The sequence below is a fragment of the Neoarius graeffei genome, chromosome 19 (genome assembly GCF_027579695.1).
Source record: "Neoarius graeffei isolate fNeoGra1 chromosome 19, fNeoGra1.pri, whole genome shotgun sequence".
Taxonomy (NCBI): Eukaryota; Metazoa; Chordata; class Actinopteri; order Siluriformes; family Ariidae; genus Neoarius; species Neoarius graeffei.
In genome coordinates, this window is record NC_083587.1 from 30567212 (window position 1) to 30583443 (window position 16232).

At 38.8% G+C, this 16232-nt stretch overlaps 2 protein-coding genes across 5 annotated transcripts in view; both read right to left on the reverse strand.

The window, feature by feature from the left end:
* Window positions 1–6161, reverse strand: part of cd226 (CD226 molecule) — a 28899-nt gene extending 22738 nt beyond the window's left edge. For both annotated transcript variants that reach the window (XR_009650693.1, XM_060899989.1), the window contains exons 1-2: window positions 4475–6161; window positions 3767–3842 (exon numbers count right to left, since the gene is read on the reverse strand). Coding sequence is in view for 1 of the 2 variants with exons in the window: in XM_060899989.1 (XP_060755972.1) it covers window positions 3767–3842; window positions 4475–4483 (85 nt within the window). In the remaining variant the exon portion in view is untranslated. The remainder of the gene's footprint in view (window positions 1–3766; window positions 3843–4474) is intronic.
* An 86-nt stretch (window positions 6162–6247) lies between these two features.
* The window catches only part of rttn (rotatin), a 185607-nt gene continuing 175622 nt past the window's right edge, over window positions 6248–16232 (reverse strand). For all 3 annotated transcript variants that reach the window (XM_060899987.1, XM_060899988.1, XM_060899986.1), the window contains 5 exons: window positions 15952–16142; window positions 13267–13549; window positions 12695–12798; window positions 12437–12506; window positions 6248–6502 (listed from right to left, as the gene is read on the reverse strand). In XM_060899987.1, the coding sequence (XP_060755970.1) occupies window positions 6420–6502; window positions 12437–12506; window positions 12695–12798; window positions 13267–13549; window positions 15952–16142 (731 nt within the window). In that variant the 3' untranslated portion in view covers window positions 6248–6419. The remainder of the gene's footprint in view (window positions 6503–12436; window positions 12507–12694; window positions 12799–13266; window positions 13550–15951; window positions 16143–16232) is intronic.

Below are 16232 nucleotides of genomic sequence, written 5' to 3' on the forward strand. Positions count from 1 at the left end.
AATGTAATTCATATAATCAAAAGATCAGTACACTCAAGGTTATGTTTTATTTATTAACCTTACAAGAAGAAAACACTATGATCAGACTGCTTTTACCCAAACAAGTAGTGCAATAGACAAAGCAGAAAAGCAAACTATCCCTGACAAGCAGCATGTTTGGTCTGGATGACCATGAGAGTTATTAAATAGTCATGGTAGTCTCAACCAGCGAGCCGAGCAGCTGTTAATGCCACTGAATAACTCACACAATGCATACCAAGTCATATCTATAAAGCAACACACCAAATTGTATTTATAGAATTTGAGAAAGAACTACAGCGCCCTCCACAATTATTGGCACCCCTCATTAAGACATGTTCTTAGGCTTCTAATAAATTATTATTTTTTTAAATAATATAGGACAACAATGCAAAAAAAAAAGAGAAAAATCCAACCTTTAATTCAAGTGCATTTATTAAGTGGGAAAAAAAATCCCACATTAAGAAATAATTATTTTACATGAAATCATGTGTGCTACAATTATTGGCGCCCCTGATGTTAATACTTTGTACAACTCCCTTTTTCCAACAAGACAGCACTTAATATTCTCCTATAACATTTCACAAGATGGGAGAATACAGAGAGAGGGATCTTCTACCATTCCTCTTTGCACAATCTCTCTAAATCATCCAGAGTCCTGGGTCCTCTCCTATGCACTCTCCTCTTCGGCTCACCCCACAGGTTTTCAATTGGGTTGAGGTCTGGGGACTGAGATGGCCATGGGAGGAGCTTGATTTTGTGTCTGGTGAACCATTTTTGTGTAGATTTGGCCACATGTTTAGAGTCATCTTGCTGAAAGACCCAGTGACAACCCATTTTCAGCTTTCGGCCAGAGGCCACCAGATTTTGATTTAAAATGTCCTGGTATTCAAAGAGTTCATGATGCCATGCACCCTAACAAGGTTCCCGGGGCCTTTGGAAAAGAAACAGGCCCACAGCATCACCAATCCTCCCCCATACTTCACAGTGGGCATGAGGTGCTTTTCCGCATACTCATCTTTTGTGAAGTATTAGAGTGTTTATTGCCAAAAAGCTCTATCTTGGTCTCATCTGACCAAAGCACACAGTCCCAGTTGAAGTCCCAGTACCATAGCAAACTCCAGACGTTTACGTTGATGCTTGTAAGTGAGAAAAGGCTTTTTCCGTGCATGCCTCCCAAACAGCTTGTTGGCATGTAGATAGCGCCTGATGGTTGTTATGGAGACTTTGTGACCCCAAGATGCTACTCTTTGATGCAATTCTCTAACAGTGAGCTTTGGAGAACTTTTTACTTCTCTTACCATCCTCCTCACTGTGCATGGTGGCGAGATAAACTTGCATCCTCGTCCAGGCTTGTTTGCCACTGTTCCAGTTGTTTTAAACTTCTTGATGATTCCTCTGACTGTAGATATGGGCAGGTGTAGGCGAGTGGCTATTTTCTTGTAGCCGTTGCCTGACTTATGAAGGTCGACACACATCTGCCTTACTTGAATGGTGTGTTCTCCTGTCTTTCCCATGTTGAAGAGTGGATAAGAGAAATAGGCCTCTGTGTCACATCATATTTATACCCCAGGGAAACAGGATGTGATGAATTACTAATTAAAGGTTCCTAGATACCCTGATCAACTTTATAAACTACAGTAGAAATGACAGAAATGCTTCAATTACATTTATTTTCTAGGAATTGTTATGGGTGCCAATAATTGTGGAACAGGTGATTTTATGAAAAATAATTATTTCTTAGTCAGGGATTTTTTTTTTTTTCATTCACTTGAGTTAAGGGTTACATTTTTCTACAATTTTCAGTGAGAGATTATACTTCTGCAATAAAAAAAATGAATTTATTGTAAGGCTTTTAACACATCTTAACCAGGGGTGCCAATAATTGTGGAGGGCGGTGTATATATCCATCTGGAAGGACCACCTACCTGTCTGTTTACACTCTGCTTAGGTCTTTGGAAACTGTTCACAAGAACCCAGCTGCCTTTCAAGCAACCAGTGAATTTTTCTATCCAATTTAAATCAGATGGATTTGATTGGAGGTTTTCAACATGGCCAATAAGAAAGGAACAGAACATAATGGGGCATGATGTTATGGGAAAATAATCAACAGTGGGGTGGTGCTGGGGTCTGACATGAATTCGAGTTACTGCTGCCACCCCAAAGTTGATTATTTTTCTAGAAAGGAAATTTGTCAAGATGATATTTTTTAAAATATTGATGAACAATACATCATACCTTTTATTCATTTATAGTTACATCTAGTTTTTTTTGGCATGTTTGCAAAACACATTAGTGACTTATCACTCGTTTTATAGGAGCCATAAACATTTCTTTTCTCTCTCGAAGCTGGAAGACTGTCCTGTGGTGGAAAACCTACTGACAGGTAAAAAATGCTGAAGACTTCTGCCATAAATGTTAAATAAAATCTCCTTAAGGAAAATGTCAGCATGTAGGGATCCCCACCCCACCCCAGAAATGCTAGAGTAAAACTAAGTAAAATTGTTTTTGGTCAATAAATTGTTCAGTAAGGTATCTACAGATACGTATAGTGATATCCGAGACAAGTCACAATACAATTTTATGATGATTTGAACTGAAGAAATTAAAAGTGAATCATGGTTATTTTTCCCCCCAGCTGTAACTGTGTTGTTTAGACAACAGTACAATAGCAGGAATGCATGTGACTTCACTGTAGACGGAAGGAACACAGCTCTAATGCTGCAAAAACACACAAAAAACAGATTTAAAAAGGGAACGAGCTGTTGTGTGATTAACTGTACAAATAGATTTAACAAGAAATTGGAGTTCTCTTTTTACAGACTGCTGAAAGCTAAAGAAAAGAGAAGCAAATACAGGTAGTACAAATGTTCAAACAAGTTTAATAAGAAAAGGCTGACTTATTAACTTTTTCATTTTTAATCAAAGGAATATTTTAGTTAATAGGCTATTATTTTACTTCAACCATTACAAATGTGGGTAAATAATTATTGTTGATCATTAAGAAAATTACAGCACCCCTAAAGGGATGTGTAAAAAAAAAAGGGAGTATATGTGAGAGAGAGAGAGAGAGAGAGAGAGAGAGAGAGAGAGAGAATGAAATGGAAATTTCCCAAATTGTAGGTTAATGCTAATCATGTTAACAAATACTACTAATTACTACTACTACTACTAATAATAATAATAATAATAATAATTTTAGCAGTTTAAATATAGCAGAATAAATAATAATGAGTATACCTGTATTTAGAGAGGGTAATAAAATTTCTACTGATATCAGGAATTTGGGTATCATGATGAGCATGTGGTGTGAAGATAAATCTTTAGGGCCATTCATGGAAGTGAACTGCTTGGGAGTTGATCAAGTACGTTTATTTTAAAAAATAAAAATAAAATACCCCCACACACTGAATTTCCAATGTATAAGAATGAAAACTGTGGTCAAAACGACTGTCTTGACTATAGTCAGAACTATGTCTTGTATAGGCTTCATGAGTTGTCTTGTTTTAGTACAAACCAGAACTTATAAATAAATAAATAAATAATGTAAAAAACAAAAATCAAATAATGCTGATAGGTTATAATATAAAAGAAAACTTGTTCATTTTAGTAAAACATGTAGGACTTCCAACATTCTTTGTCAATATTATCAATATTATTTATTGAATTATACCACAATTACTCATTTTTTAGAAATATGTTTTGTTGTTAATCTTTAAAAAGTAAAATGAAAGCAGCAGCACAGTACCTCTGAGAAAAGAGAGACAAATCAGAAGTGCCATGAAGTACCAGTTTTCCTTTTGTACAGCCTCCATCGTCGCAGTCTGAGTGAAAATGAATGCAGCATTGATGGAGAAGAGACGCAAAGCACAACTTCCTGTTCATACACACTCGAACAATTCAACATTCAATGAGGCGGAGTAACGCTTGGTAAACCTGAAACTTCACCATTTATCATTCTGTTTTATGAAGTCTAAAATCTTTGCTGAAAGTGAAATAACACTAACTGTAAGTGACAGACAAAAGAACAAGAAATGGAAGTGTTTTGAAGAAATGACTGGACTTTTGTAAACGTGACGCAAGCAAGCAAATAATACTCCAGGATGCTCATGAATTGCACATTAAAGCTAAAGTTGCTCATTTCTGAATTTTCTTTTTTCTCTACTTCAGCCAGACCTTCACTGAGAGTATTAAATCTAATTATCATTAGCTCGATAATGAAACCGAAAAGGGTTGAGCAATGCATTACGCATATCACGCAGTCTCCAAGCCACCAATTAAGTGTGACAGTGTGTGTATGATGAGCAAATTACCGTATCTCTCTCACATATACACACTTTCAAATAAACAAACAAAAGCCTTTATGATTCTTCATGCAGCCTTTCCACTTTTCATTTCTCCTCCAGTCATTTTTGAAAAAAAAAAAAAAAAAAGGATGATGGAGAAAATAACCCACCTTGTTCATGTTTCATGTTCATTACCCCTGAACTCTGGATTTACAACTTCTGACTAGGAAAAAAACAAAGAAAACACCAATCGGAATCCCAACTCGTAAACTGAGAAACAGCTCCTCAACCATGAGATAAGTAAGCAACATCAAATCATCATGGCTGCTCCCAGAATCAACAGTAAACAAAAGTAGCACTTCTTAGACTTAAATGAGTTATACTGTACACATTCTATATATACACAAATTATTTGCGTTGGATGCTGAATATGTCAACGTTTAGAAATTCACTTGTCAAATCTACGTATAACACTGATTATACAGTTTGAGGACGAAAATGTGCATCACTTATCATAGTTAGACGGTTAGCTTGTTGCCCCAACTTGTAGCTCAAACACACGGAGGCTGGGCGGCTGGTGGTGTAGTGGTTAGCAATGTCGCCTCACAGCAAGAAGGTTCTGGGTTCGAGCCCAGTGGCTGACGCGGGGCCTTTCTGTGTGGAGTTTGCATGTTCTCCCCGTGTCTGCGTGGGTTTCCTCCGGGTGCTCCAGTTTACCCCACAGTCCAAAGTTAGGTTAACATGGGGTGGCCTTGGGCTGAAGTGCCCTTGAGCAAGGTACCGAACCCCTAACTGCTCCCCAGGCGCTCTAGTATAGCTGCCCAGTGCCCACTGCTCTGGGTATGTATATGTGTGTGTGCACCGCTTCAGATGGGTTAAATGCAGAGGATGAAGTTCACGGTGCTTGGGTGTGCATGCGACAAATAAAGGCTTCTTCTTCTTCTGAAAATATTTAAAATGTAGACTTGGAATTCCTACAGTTCATTCTTTTTCTGATCGCGCTGTCATGAACATAAACATTTAATGTGCTTACAGAAGCTTGTAGCTTACATGATGTAGCTCTTAGGTTTTTCTTTATATCTCTAAGCTTTTAGAAGTCTGTCCTTGGAATTAATTTGCTGGGATGTCCACTCCTTGGAAGCTTGGCAACCGTCTTCAAGGCACACCATTTGTAAATAACCCTTCTCACTGTAGAATGGTGAATTTCAAATTGTTTGCCAATGGCCTTATAACCCTTCTCAGTTTGATGAGCAGCAACAATTGATTCTCTGAGGTCATGGCTGATGTCTTTTCTTCTTAGCATGATGCACGCGCGCGCACACACCCCTGAGTGCTCCAGAACACTAAATATTCTGCTCTAATAAAGGTTCTTGATTATTAACCAAGTTTGTGTATTTCATTGTGTATTAACATCTGACTGCTAACTATTCTCTTAATGATTGTAGAAGTAGGAAGTGTGTACTTATTTTTTCCTCCTGGTTTCTGAATGTTGATTTACTTTTTGGGGAAAAAAAAATTACAACATAGGGAAATCTGTTGCTTTTTCTTTGTTGTCACCCGAGGTTATTTAGGTTTCAGAAGTTGGTAAGGACCACACAAGTTTTATATAGGCCCTGAAAATCAAAATCATAAACTTGAACTTGAAATCATTGCCCATTCTTCTTGACATACTTGCCATAACTTTGCCAGATGTCATACACTGCCTTCTTCAAGTGGTTTATATTAAAAAAAAAAACACCAAAGGGGCCTCAACATTTTACTTTGTTTTAGATGGTCTTCTTGTCAGGCATACGTTTTGTTTAATCATTTTGGAAAGTTTTTTCTATTTTCCCCTGCAACTGAAGACCTTGGGGGATGCAAACTTTTGCACTGAACGGTATGATATCCTTCACGTGCACTGGGAAGAATCTATACTCAAGCAGACTGAATAAACACATGAAGTATAAAAAAAATCCACATTTATTTCAGATTGTAGAAACCATGATTTAAATAACAACATTAGTGTCAGGTGTCTTTAAATATTTTGAAATAAGAAACAATAAAAATGTAATATAAAAATATTCATTTCACATTTTCCATTACTTTTCAGACTAACATTCATTAAGACCAAGGCACTCATGTGTTTAAAAGACGGCTGAGATGTTGAAGGCATTTCAGTAAATACATGTTCGTGTTCGCTTCATTTTTGGGTTCTGCACCTGTAATGATGAAGACGTAATTTAAAAAAAGTGACAAAGTATATCAGCAAATATCAAGCTGTTATCATAATAGCAATGCAAACTGTTTATGAAATGCTTGAGTGAAAGTGAAATCATTGAAATGTCCTCTTTAAAGTGCATATCACGGGTAAATTCAGGAGCAAGATCAATGTAATTCTCCTATTTTATATTAAACTTTGGTCAAATATCTGTCACATTCTGCATTCTCTGCAATTTTTTTACCTTGTGCAATACCAGAAAAATTCAGTTGAAATCAAGCCATTTGAGGCGAATTGGTCCGCCTCTGAAAAAACTTGGCATTTGGATTTCCCGGCAAACATTGATTTTCATGACGTCACGTGCGGGACGCCTCCCTCTGAATCCTACGTCAGCGCTGATTTGTTTATGAGAAAACGACCTGGTGGTTTTCTGCAAATTTCTTCAACGTTATTGCGTAATTATTAAAATGGTTAACAGATGTATCGTAGGAGGGTGTAGCAACACCAATCATGATAGGATTAGTACTCATCGTTTTCCAAAAGACCGGATAATGAGAGAGAAATGGGAGCGCTTGGTCTACACAGGCTGCGCACTGAAACCGTGCAAAGCTCGCGCAGCCTGCTGGCACTTCCGCAGGTGACGTCACAAATCTGGCTCCAGACTCCCTTGGGATTTTTCCAGACGCGTTTTATTTTATTTTTTTCTGCTGTAGACAGATGGCCTTGTGCAAAATTACCCTTCTGGATGAGTGTGTAAAGGGACATACTTTCATATAAAAAAAAATGAAATTGGTCCAGAATATGCCCTTTAAGGTTATATATGTGTGGTGGTGTGGGAAAACCCATCAGATATTACTATGGCTGATTTCTTGAAAACAGCCAAAAATCTAGATTTAGCCAAAACAGAGTTTTCTACCCATAATATACTTATATACACTACCGTTCAAAAGTTTGGGGTCACCCAGACAATTTTGTGTTTTCCATGAAAAGTCACACTTTTATTTCCCACCATAAGTTGTAAAATGAATAGAAAATATAGTTAAGACATTTTTCTGGCCATTTTGAGCATTTAATCGACCCCACAAATGTGATGCTCCAGAAACTCAATCTGCTCAAAGGAAGGTCAGTTTTATAGCTTCTCTAAAGAGCTCAACTGTTTTCAGCTGTGCTAACATGATTGTACAAGGGTTTTCTAATCATCCATTAGCCTTCTGAGGCAATGAGCAAACACATTGTACCATTAGAACACTGGAGTGAGAGTTGCTGGAAATGGGCCTCTATACACCTATGGAGATATTGCACCAAAAACCACACATTTGCAGCTAGAATAGTCATTTACCACATTAGCAATGTATAGAGTGGATTTCTGATTAGTTTAAAGTGATCTTCATTGAAAAGAACAGTGCTTTTCTTTCAACAATAAGGACATTTCAAAGTGACCCAAAACTTTTGAACAGTAGTGTAAATATAGGGGTGATTCTCATGAAGCTGCAGTGAACATGTCCAGGACGCATTTTCCAAAATCAATACTTAATTCACATAAACTCTGATATTTTGTGTAAAGAAAATAGGGAGCACTGTATGGACAAATGGTTTTCATCATCATATAAACTAATTTTTATATCAATTAAACAAAAAATCTATGGAAATTCTCATTACCGTTATGTGTCCGCATTCCTTTTTTTTAATGTTTACTTTAAATCATATAAAAATTCCTAATTATATAAAAAAATAGTGTAAAGTTATTTTAAAACATCTATATTTATGCATAATATTTATATTTTTTGTGTTGAACAAAAAAAGGTACTTGATTTTAAACAAAATAACTGTGTCCGCACCAAATGTTTCTCATTACCATTTCATGATTTCACCCCCCTATAAAAAGTACACCGTGCCTTTAAATTGATCAGCTATCCCATGATGCATCACTTCAGATACAAGATTCAAAATGGAGACAAGGTCAGTTGCTCACTCTTCTCTTACTTTGTGATATTTATGTTAATGTTGCTAAATCTGTCCTCAGTTACACTGTCTATTATCATTACCGTTATGGTTTAATACTCATTACTTTTAAAAATAAAAAAAAATATTATTTTATGATTATCACCACAATATAAGGCTTTAACATGTGGCAAAAGTTACAGGTTGCTAGCATTTCAGGTTATTTGTGAAATTAGCCAAGAGTATCTCATTACCGTTACTCAATAATTCTCATTACCATGCACTGTGAGGGCAATAACGGTAATGAGAACCATTGAGGGTAATGAGATGAGATTCTTATGTAAGATTACTAAAATAGGTATTTAATCAATTTTATTTTAGTATTTACAGTTATTTTATTATAGTAGTTATCTATTAGTTAGTTTACATATATATAGCTTTTTTATATATATATATATATATATATATATATATATATATATATATATATATATGAATATTAATGTATATATATATATATGAATATTAATGTATATGAATAGGCCTGAAGAGGCCGGCCAGATGAGGGTCAAAGACTGGATTAACTGCTTCAGCCCAAAGAAGTTCAAATTGTCACATTGTAGTCTTCAGTGATGTTTTTTGTTTCCTTGTCAAATGTTTCATTGTAATTTGCTTGTGTTTCTGGTTCCCTGTTTTGTTACTCAATTGGTTTAACCTAGTAAGTTTCATTACCGTTACATTAATTCTCATTACCGTTTTATTATCTCCTCATTACCGTTATGCGTGGAAAATGATTGATTTTTAAAAATGTTTTTCATCCTATTATAACTTTGGCTCATTTTTCTGTAGTATATTCTCCACCTGTTGTCTACATGAGTTTTTTATCAAACATATTCTTATAACATTTCCATCAATTAAAAAATTTAATTATATTTTAAATATTGTGTATCAGTAATGAGAGTTGCATAACTTTTTAAATAAATGTAAAAAAAATATATAAAGTAATTGTCATGGACTGTGCTGTTCATTTAATGGGATATTTTGTGGAAATATTAAATAAATTGTCAAAAAAATGTTTTTAACTCATGATCTAGCTTCATCATTTACTGTAACGGTGATGATAATTATTCTGGATCATGTAAGCCTCAAATAAGAATAAAATTCTATTAAAATATTTTCCATTAAAAAAAGATCAACATAGTAAAGTTCACACACTATTTTAGGCTCTCAACTTGAAAAAAATACTGAAATGAGGTGTGGGTCTTCATGAGAATCACCCACAGATATCTGTGGTGGCTAAGAGAGGCCACAACACTGCCCAATTAGGACAACACTTCGAAATGAGGACAACACTAGCAAATGCAGAAAAACACAATGCATTGATTTGATGAGAAGTTGCACCACGAAATGCCTTGCAAATCGATAACATGACTGCAAACACAGAGAACACAAACAAACATAGCCTACAACACATGCAACATTCTGATCCGATAGTGTCTACTGCAAATTCAAACAACACATGCATAAACAGAAACGCAAATAGCGACAACACAACGTAGGTAACTATAAAACAATGGAAGTAGCCACAACAGGAAGAGAGGCTTCCACTTATAGACCCTTCACCGTTTTGTGGGCTGAGTAAGTTGAACTTTGTGCGCATTATCTTAATTGGAAAGTGTTGTGGCCTCTCTTGGCCAGTGTAGATATCTCGACTTTAGGACAACATAAATATATTTATTTAAAAAAACAAACAAACAAAAAAAGCAAAAGATCGGACACAAAGCAAGTTTTACAAATGCACTGAGAAATCTGCTGATCTCCTGCCATTTTCACCATAACTTACATTCTCGAGCTTATACAGAATGTTGGGGGGGGGGGGAATTCTGGAGGCAGAAACCCCTTGTTCATGAAGGAGGTCAGAGGAGAATGATGGCCAAGAAGACCAGAGTAACTCAAACAACCACTTTTTACATCCATGGTGAGCAGAAAAGCATCTCAGAATTCACAGCCCATCAAACCTTGAGGTGGCTGTGCTACAACAGCAGACGACCACATTGTGTTCCAATCCTGTCAGCCATGAACGGGAATCTGAGACTACAGTGGGGCAAAAAAGTATTTAGTCAGTCACCAATTGTGCAAGTTCTCCCACTTAAAAAGATGAGAGAGGCCTGTAATTTTCATCATAGGTACACTTCAACGATGAGAGACAGAATGAGAAAAAAAAAATCCAGAAAATCACATTGTCTGATTTTTAAAGAATTTATTTGCAAATTATGGTGGAAAATAAGTATTTGGTCAATAACAAAAGTTCATCTCAATACTTTGTTATATACCCTTTGTTGGCAATGACAGAGGTCAAACATTTTCTGTAAGTCTTCACAAGGTTTCCACACACTGTTGCTGGTATTTTGGCCCATTCCTCCATGCAGATCTCCTCTAGAGCAGTGATGTTTTGGGGCTGTCACTGGGCAACACGGACTTTCAACTCCCTCCAAAGATTTTCTATGGGGTTGAGATCTGGAGACTGGCTAGGCCACTCCAGAACCTTGAAATGCTTCTTACGAAGCCACTCCTTCGTTGCCCGGGCGGTGTGTTTGGGATCATTGTCATGCTGAAAGACCCAGCCACGTTTCATCTTCAATGCCCTTGCTGATGGAAGGAGGTTTTCACTCAAAATCTCACGATACATGGCCCCATTCATTCTTTCCTTTACACGGATCAGTCGCCCTGGTCCCTTTGCAGAAAAACAGCCCCAAAGCATGATGTTTCCACCCCCATGCTTCACAGTAGGTATGGTGTTCTTTGGATGCAACTCAGCATTCTTTCTCCTCCAAACACGACAAGTTGAGTTTTTACCAAAAAGTTCTATTTTGGTTTCATCTGACCATATGAGATTCTCCCAATCCTCTTCTAGATCATCCAAATGCTCTCTAGCAAACTTCAGACGGGCCTGGACATGTACTGGCTTAAGCAGGGGGACACGTCTGGCACTGCAGGATTTGAGTCCCTGGCGGTGTAGTGCGTTACTGACGGTAGCCTTTGTTACTTTGGTCCCAGCTCTCTGCAGGTCATTCACTAGGTCCCCCCGTGTGGTTCTGGGATTTTTGCTCACCGTTCTTGTGATCATTTTGACCCTACGGGGTGAGATCTTGCGTGGAGCCCCAGATCGAGGGAGATTATCAGTGGTCTTGTATGTCTTCCATTTTCTAATAATTGCTCCCACAGTTGATTTCTTCACACCAAGCTGCTTACCTATTGCAGATTCAGTCTTCCCAGCCTGGTGCAGGTCTACAATTTTGTTTCTGGTGTCCGTTGACGGCTCTTTGGTCTTGGCCATAGTGGAGTTTGGAGTGTGACTGTTTGAGGTTGTGGACAGGTGTCTTTTATACTGATAACGAGTTCAAACAGGTGCCATTAATCCAGGTAACGAGTGGAGGACAGAGGAGCCTCTTAAAGAAGTTGTTACAGGTCTGTGAGAGCCAGAAATCTTGCTTGTTTGTAGGTGACCAAATACTTATTTTACCGAGGAATTTACCAATTAATTCATTAAAAATCCTACAATGTGATTTCCTGGATTCTTTCCCCCCATTCTGTCTCTCATAGTTGAAGTGTACCTATGATGAAAATTACAGGCCTCTCTCATCTTTTTAAGTGGGAGAACTTGCACAATTGGTGGCTGACTAAATACTTTTTTGCCCCACTGTATATTATGTACAGGATCAACAAAACTGGACAGGTGAAGCTTGGAGTCAGACCAGAGGACAAGTGGGATGGGTTTTCCCAGGCTGCCACACATATTTTAATAAAATTAGAATAAAACTAACATCCTTCAAACACACGGTTAACTGATGTTTCTTGATCTTGTTCAGTACTGAAATTTTGTAACGAGTCTGTAAGAACACACTGTGACTCAATGAGTGCTTCTGAGAAATATTTAACAAAACGGTATTTATTTTTCCAGAATTAATCATTTTAAAAGTGTGGCGAGTCAAACCTTTCTTAGCGAGCACGTATGCTCCGTCCACTTTCAGTCTGATGGAGGGACACTTCAGGGTCGCCTTCGCCTTTGAAATGGAAATCATATTCTACTCATCATCAATGCAATGAATTTCTGTTGCTTTATTTATTAGCTATGACTGAAGCTATCTCAGTGTAGCGAATGCCATCAGGTGTCAATGTCAAAATTCAATTAGAGGTAAAGATGTGCATCCTTTTCACATTTGTCGGTGAAATAGATAACAGATGATGATACCTTCTGACAGTTGTGCAGTAAAGCCCACAGTGCTGAAGCGCCGAGAGCACGGGTGTTTAATGAGCTGCTCTCCAAACATGATACGAGCAGCTCAACAGCTTTATCTAAGAGATGATGAGAAGATCACTGTATATTAGGTTAAACATTTAGAGAAGATCATCTCTTTCTCTCAGTACATGCACAAAACCAATTAAGTTCTTCTTCAACTACAAGAATCTGGTAGAAATTTAGAAGCATCATGGGCTCTTCAATGCCATCCAACATTCATTTTTGTAATGAAGTTCTGATTTGTTGTAGGCTTTTTTTTTTTATCAGTATTATTTTAATCTAAATCCATGGCCATGCAGGCTTATTTTCACTTTGGTTAACATTACCCACGCTGTTTGGCTGCCTGGTGACACCACTGGGAATTAGCCCTTGCTTCATCTTTATCTCAAGACAGCGATGCAGCAGGGCTTTATTCTGCCCAGCTTTTTCAGTGTCTGAGAATTTCCCACCAAACCTCTTACAACAGATATCTAGTCGCTACTACGACACATTCAAAATAACTTCCACTGTCTCTCGGTTCCTACCACAGGCGAGGACTCGGGGTTTGTTGGCTGAACAGAAGCAGATGTTATGGAGGATGAGCAGAGCTGTGTGCTTTTTATCTCCATGTTTGCCTTGAGCCAGATCCGTCAACAGCTCCAGAGCTCCTCGCAGCTTCATGATCATCTGCTGACCGTCTTCCTCAAAAGAGATGTTCAGCAGCAGCTGGAGCCACTGAGACAGAATCGCTGCTGCGGTGCTGCTTTTACTACTCTTACTGCTCAACCGAGGCATCGGGAGAGACAGAAAGTGCTGCAGGAAGTTGCTCTAAAACAAACAAACAAACAACAACAACAAAAAATAATTGGGAGAGCAGGGAAACAAGAGTTTGGATGTCTGGTTATGTCTTTTATGACAGTTTAGGATTGCGATTATGATGTGCGTTTATGCCGGGGTCATTAACATTAATGGCATTTAGCAGGCGCTCTTATCCAGAACGACGTACAACACACCCAGAGCAGCCTGGGGAGCAGTTGGGGGTTAGGTGCCTTCCTCAAGGGCACTTCAGCGGTTCCTGCTGGTCCAGGGAATCAAACTGGTGACCTTTTGGTCTTAAAGCTACTTCTCTAACCATTAGATCATGGCTTCCCCCAAAAGTACCCACAATCTGAAATTAACTCTTTGGAATTTTCTAGAAAACAGCCTTATGCTTTTAAAACTTTATATTTCATCGTGTTTTGGGATTTCTTATATTCTCTAGAGCCTGTTTCTATTGAATTTCCAAGGAATCAACAGTGTTCCTTCTTTGCTATCTTAAAAACAACCCTGTATTTTCACGCGCTTTGTGTTTTAAAGAAACTGCCATGTTGCTTCGTTTGAGGTCATGCCGCCTCAATTTGCAACATGAATTTGCAAAGACTAACATTGATGGATTTTGTGTTTACAAACAATGATCAATAATTAATAGCTGGAAGTGATTTATTCGTTTTCATTTTTGGTCATCAAAACAACATAGAGCTACACAGACGAGACGGAATATCAGGACCTGGAATGATGGATACACTCTTCTTGTAAAACTTATAATTCCTTACCGAACCTGGAGCTTGACTTCACATTAATCCAGATTCAAAGGAAGCTATAGAGGATTTCGACGTGACGTCACAGGTCACGTGACGCCCCGGTGTCCGCCATTTTGAAGGTCAAGCTAGCTAATGTCAACAACATAGTAGCTGGTATGTTACTGTAGCAATTTTTACGTTCAGTCATTTGGATGACTGTTAAAACCTTTCAGTCTCAAGTTTTTCCTTTACTGTATTTACTAGTTTACTGAGCTAGTGCGCTAGCTCGGGCAGGCTGGGAGCGAGCGCGCTAGCTCGGGCAGGCTGGGAGCGAGCGCGCTAGCTCGGGCAGGCTGGGAGCGAGCGCGCTAGCTCGGGCAGGCTGGGAGCGAGCGCGCTCGCTCGGGCAGGCTGGGAGCGAGCGCGCTCGCTCGGGCAGGCTGGGAGCGAGCGCGCTAGCTCCCAGCCTGCCCGAGCGAGCGCGCTCGCTCCCAGCCTGCCCGAGCTAGCGCGCTAGCTCCCAGCCTGCCCGAGCGCACTAGCTCAGTAAACTAGTAAATACAGTAAAGGAAAAACTTGAGACTGAAAGGTTTTAACAGTCATCCAAATGACTGAACGTAAACATTGCTACAGTAACATACCAGCTACTATGTTGTTGACATTAGCTAGTGCTAAATGCTAGCTGCTAGTGCACTGCTACAACTACACCGACCCTAATAATACAGTTCTTGGTCATTGCCTGGTAACAGCAAATTTATAACGGGCCATGTCTCAACAGACTAAGAAGTTATTTCAATGACATTTAATAACATTTTGTTTATCCTGAGGACCGAAAGTAAATGAAAATGTGAACAAACCTTAGCTGTAATAAGATGGCGACCACCGGCTCCAGGGACGACCCGCTGATGTAGGCATGTTACCCAGCCTGGTTTTTAACGACATCGGTATACAGATCATGTGGGCCGAAGTCAGGTAAAGACGAGGGCTTCGTGTACTTCCGTACGTCAGTGAACAATCCTGGTGGAAGCAGGTAAACGTCGTTCTCTAAGCCTGCTAACCTCAATTTTTGCAAATACCTCTCCCTCTGCTCGCCCTGTAAATGCCCTACGTCGCTGGATAGTGAAGGTGTTTTCTGCATCTCGCTCCTTTTTCTTTTATGTTTTTTCCCTGGTATTTCCCACACGCCTGACTGCAGGTCAGGAAGATCACCCGCGCTGCAAAGCCAGAAAAAGATAGCCTGGTAACGTGGACGGATCACGTACACCAGCATCATTGATTTTCTGGCGATATCGCTTCTTACTCGCGTCATCTAGGCCGGATAAAATACTCGACAATGAGACTTCGTCATGATCGACAGTGTATCGCTACCGGTAGTCGCCATATTTGTGACCGTCAAAATGGCGGCATAAATATTGTCACTATGGAAACAATGATGTAGGCCGAAATCCTCTATAGAACCCTAAATAATAAAACTCCTCAACTGAAACAATTTAAGACCAATAGGAGCTGTGTTTCTAAAACCCTTCAAATCTGCTCAAAATAAGGATGCTTAGAAGACAGCGCTAACAAATCCTGCCTGAAAGTAAAGCTTTCTCCAAAATGATGCATATGATCTCATTACACCAAAAATTGTGCAGGGTGCAAAGTTACATTGAGCATAACATACTGTACCTTCTGTAGGAGGCCTCTGCAATCTCTGGAGATAGACAGATTAGTGAGCAGGGAGAAGGAAAGTGCATGGATGCTGTTATTATCAGGAGGAACCTGTGACGCCAGCTTCATCACTGCATGCATCAGAGAGTTCGTCACAGGATTTCTCGGTAAAGCAGCGTGAGCTGAACTACCACATACAGCACTGCACGCTAAAAGAGAGGGATCAGAGATGAAACATGAATAAACCGTGCAGACGACAGTCGTGGCTATTTGTATAAAAAATATGCAGTGAAAAAAAA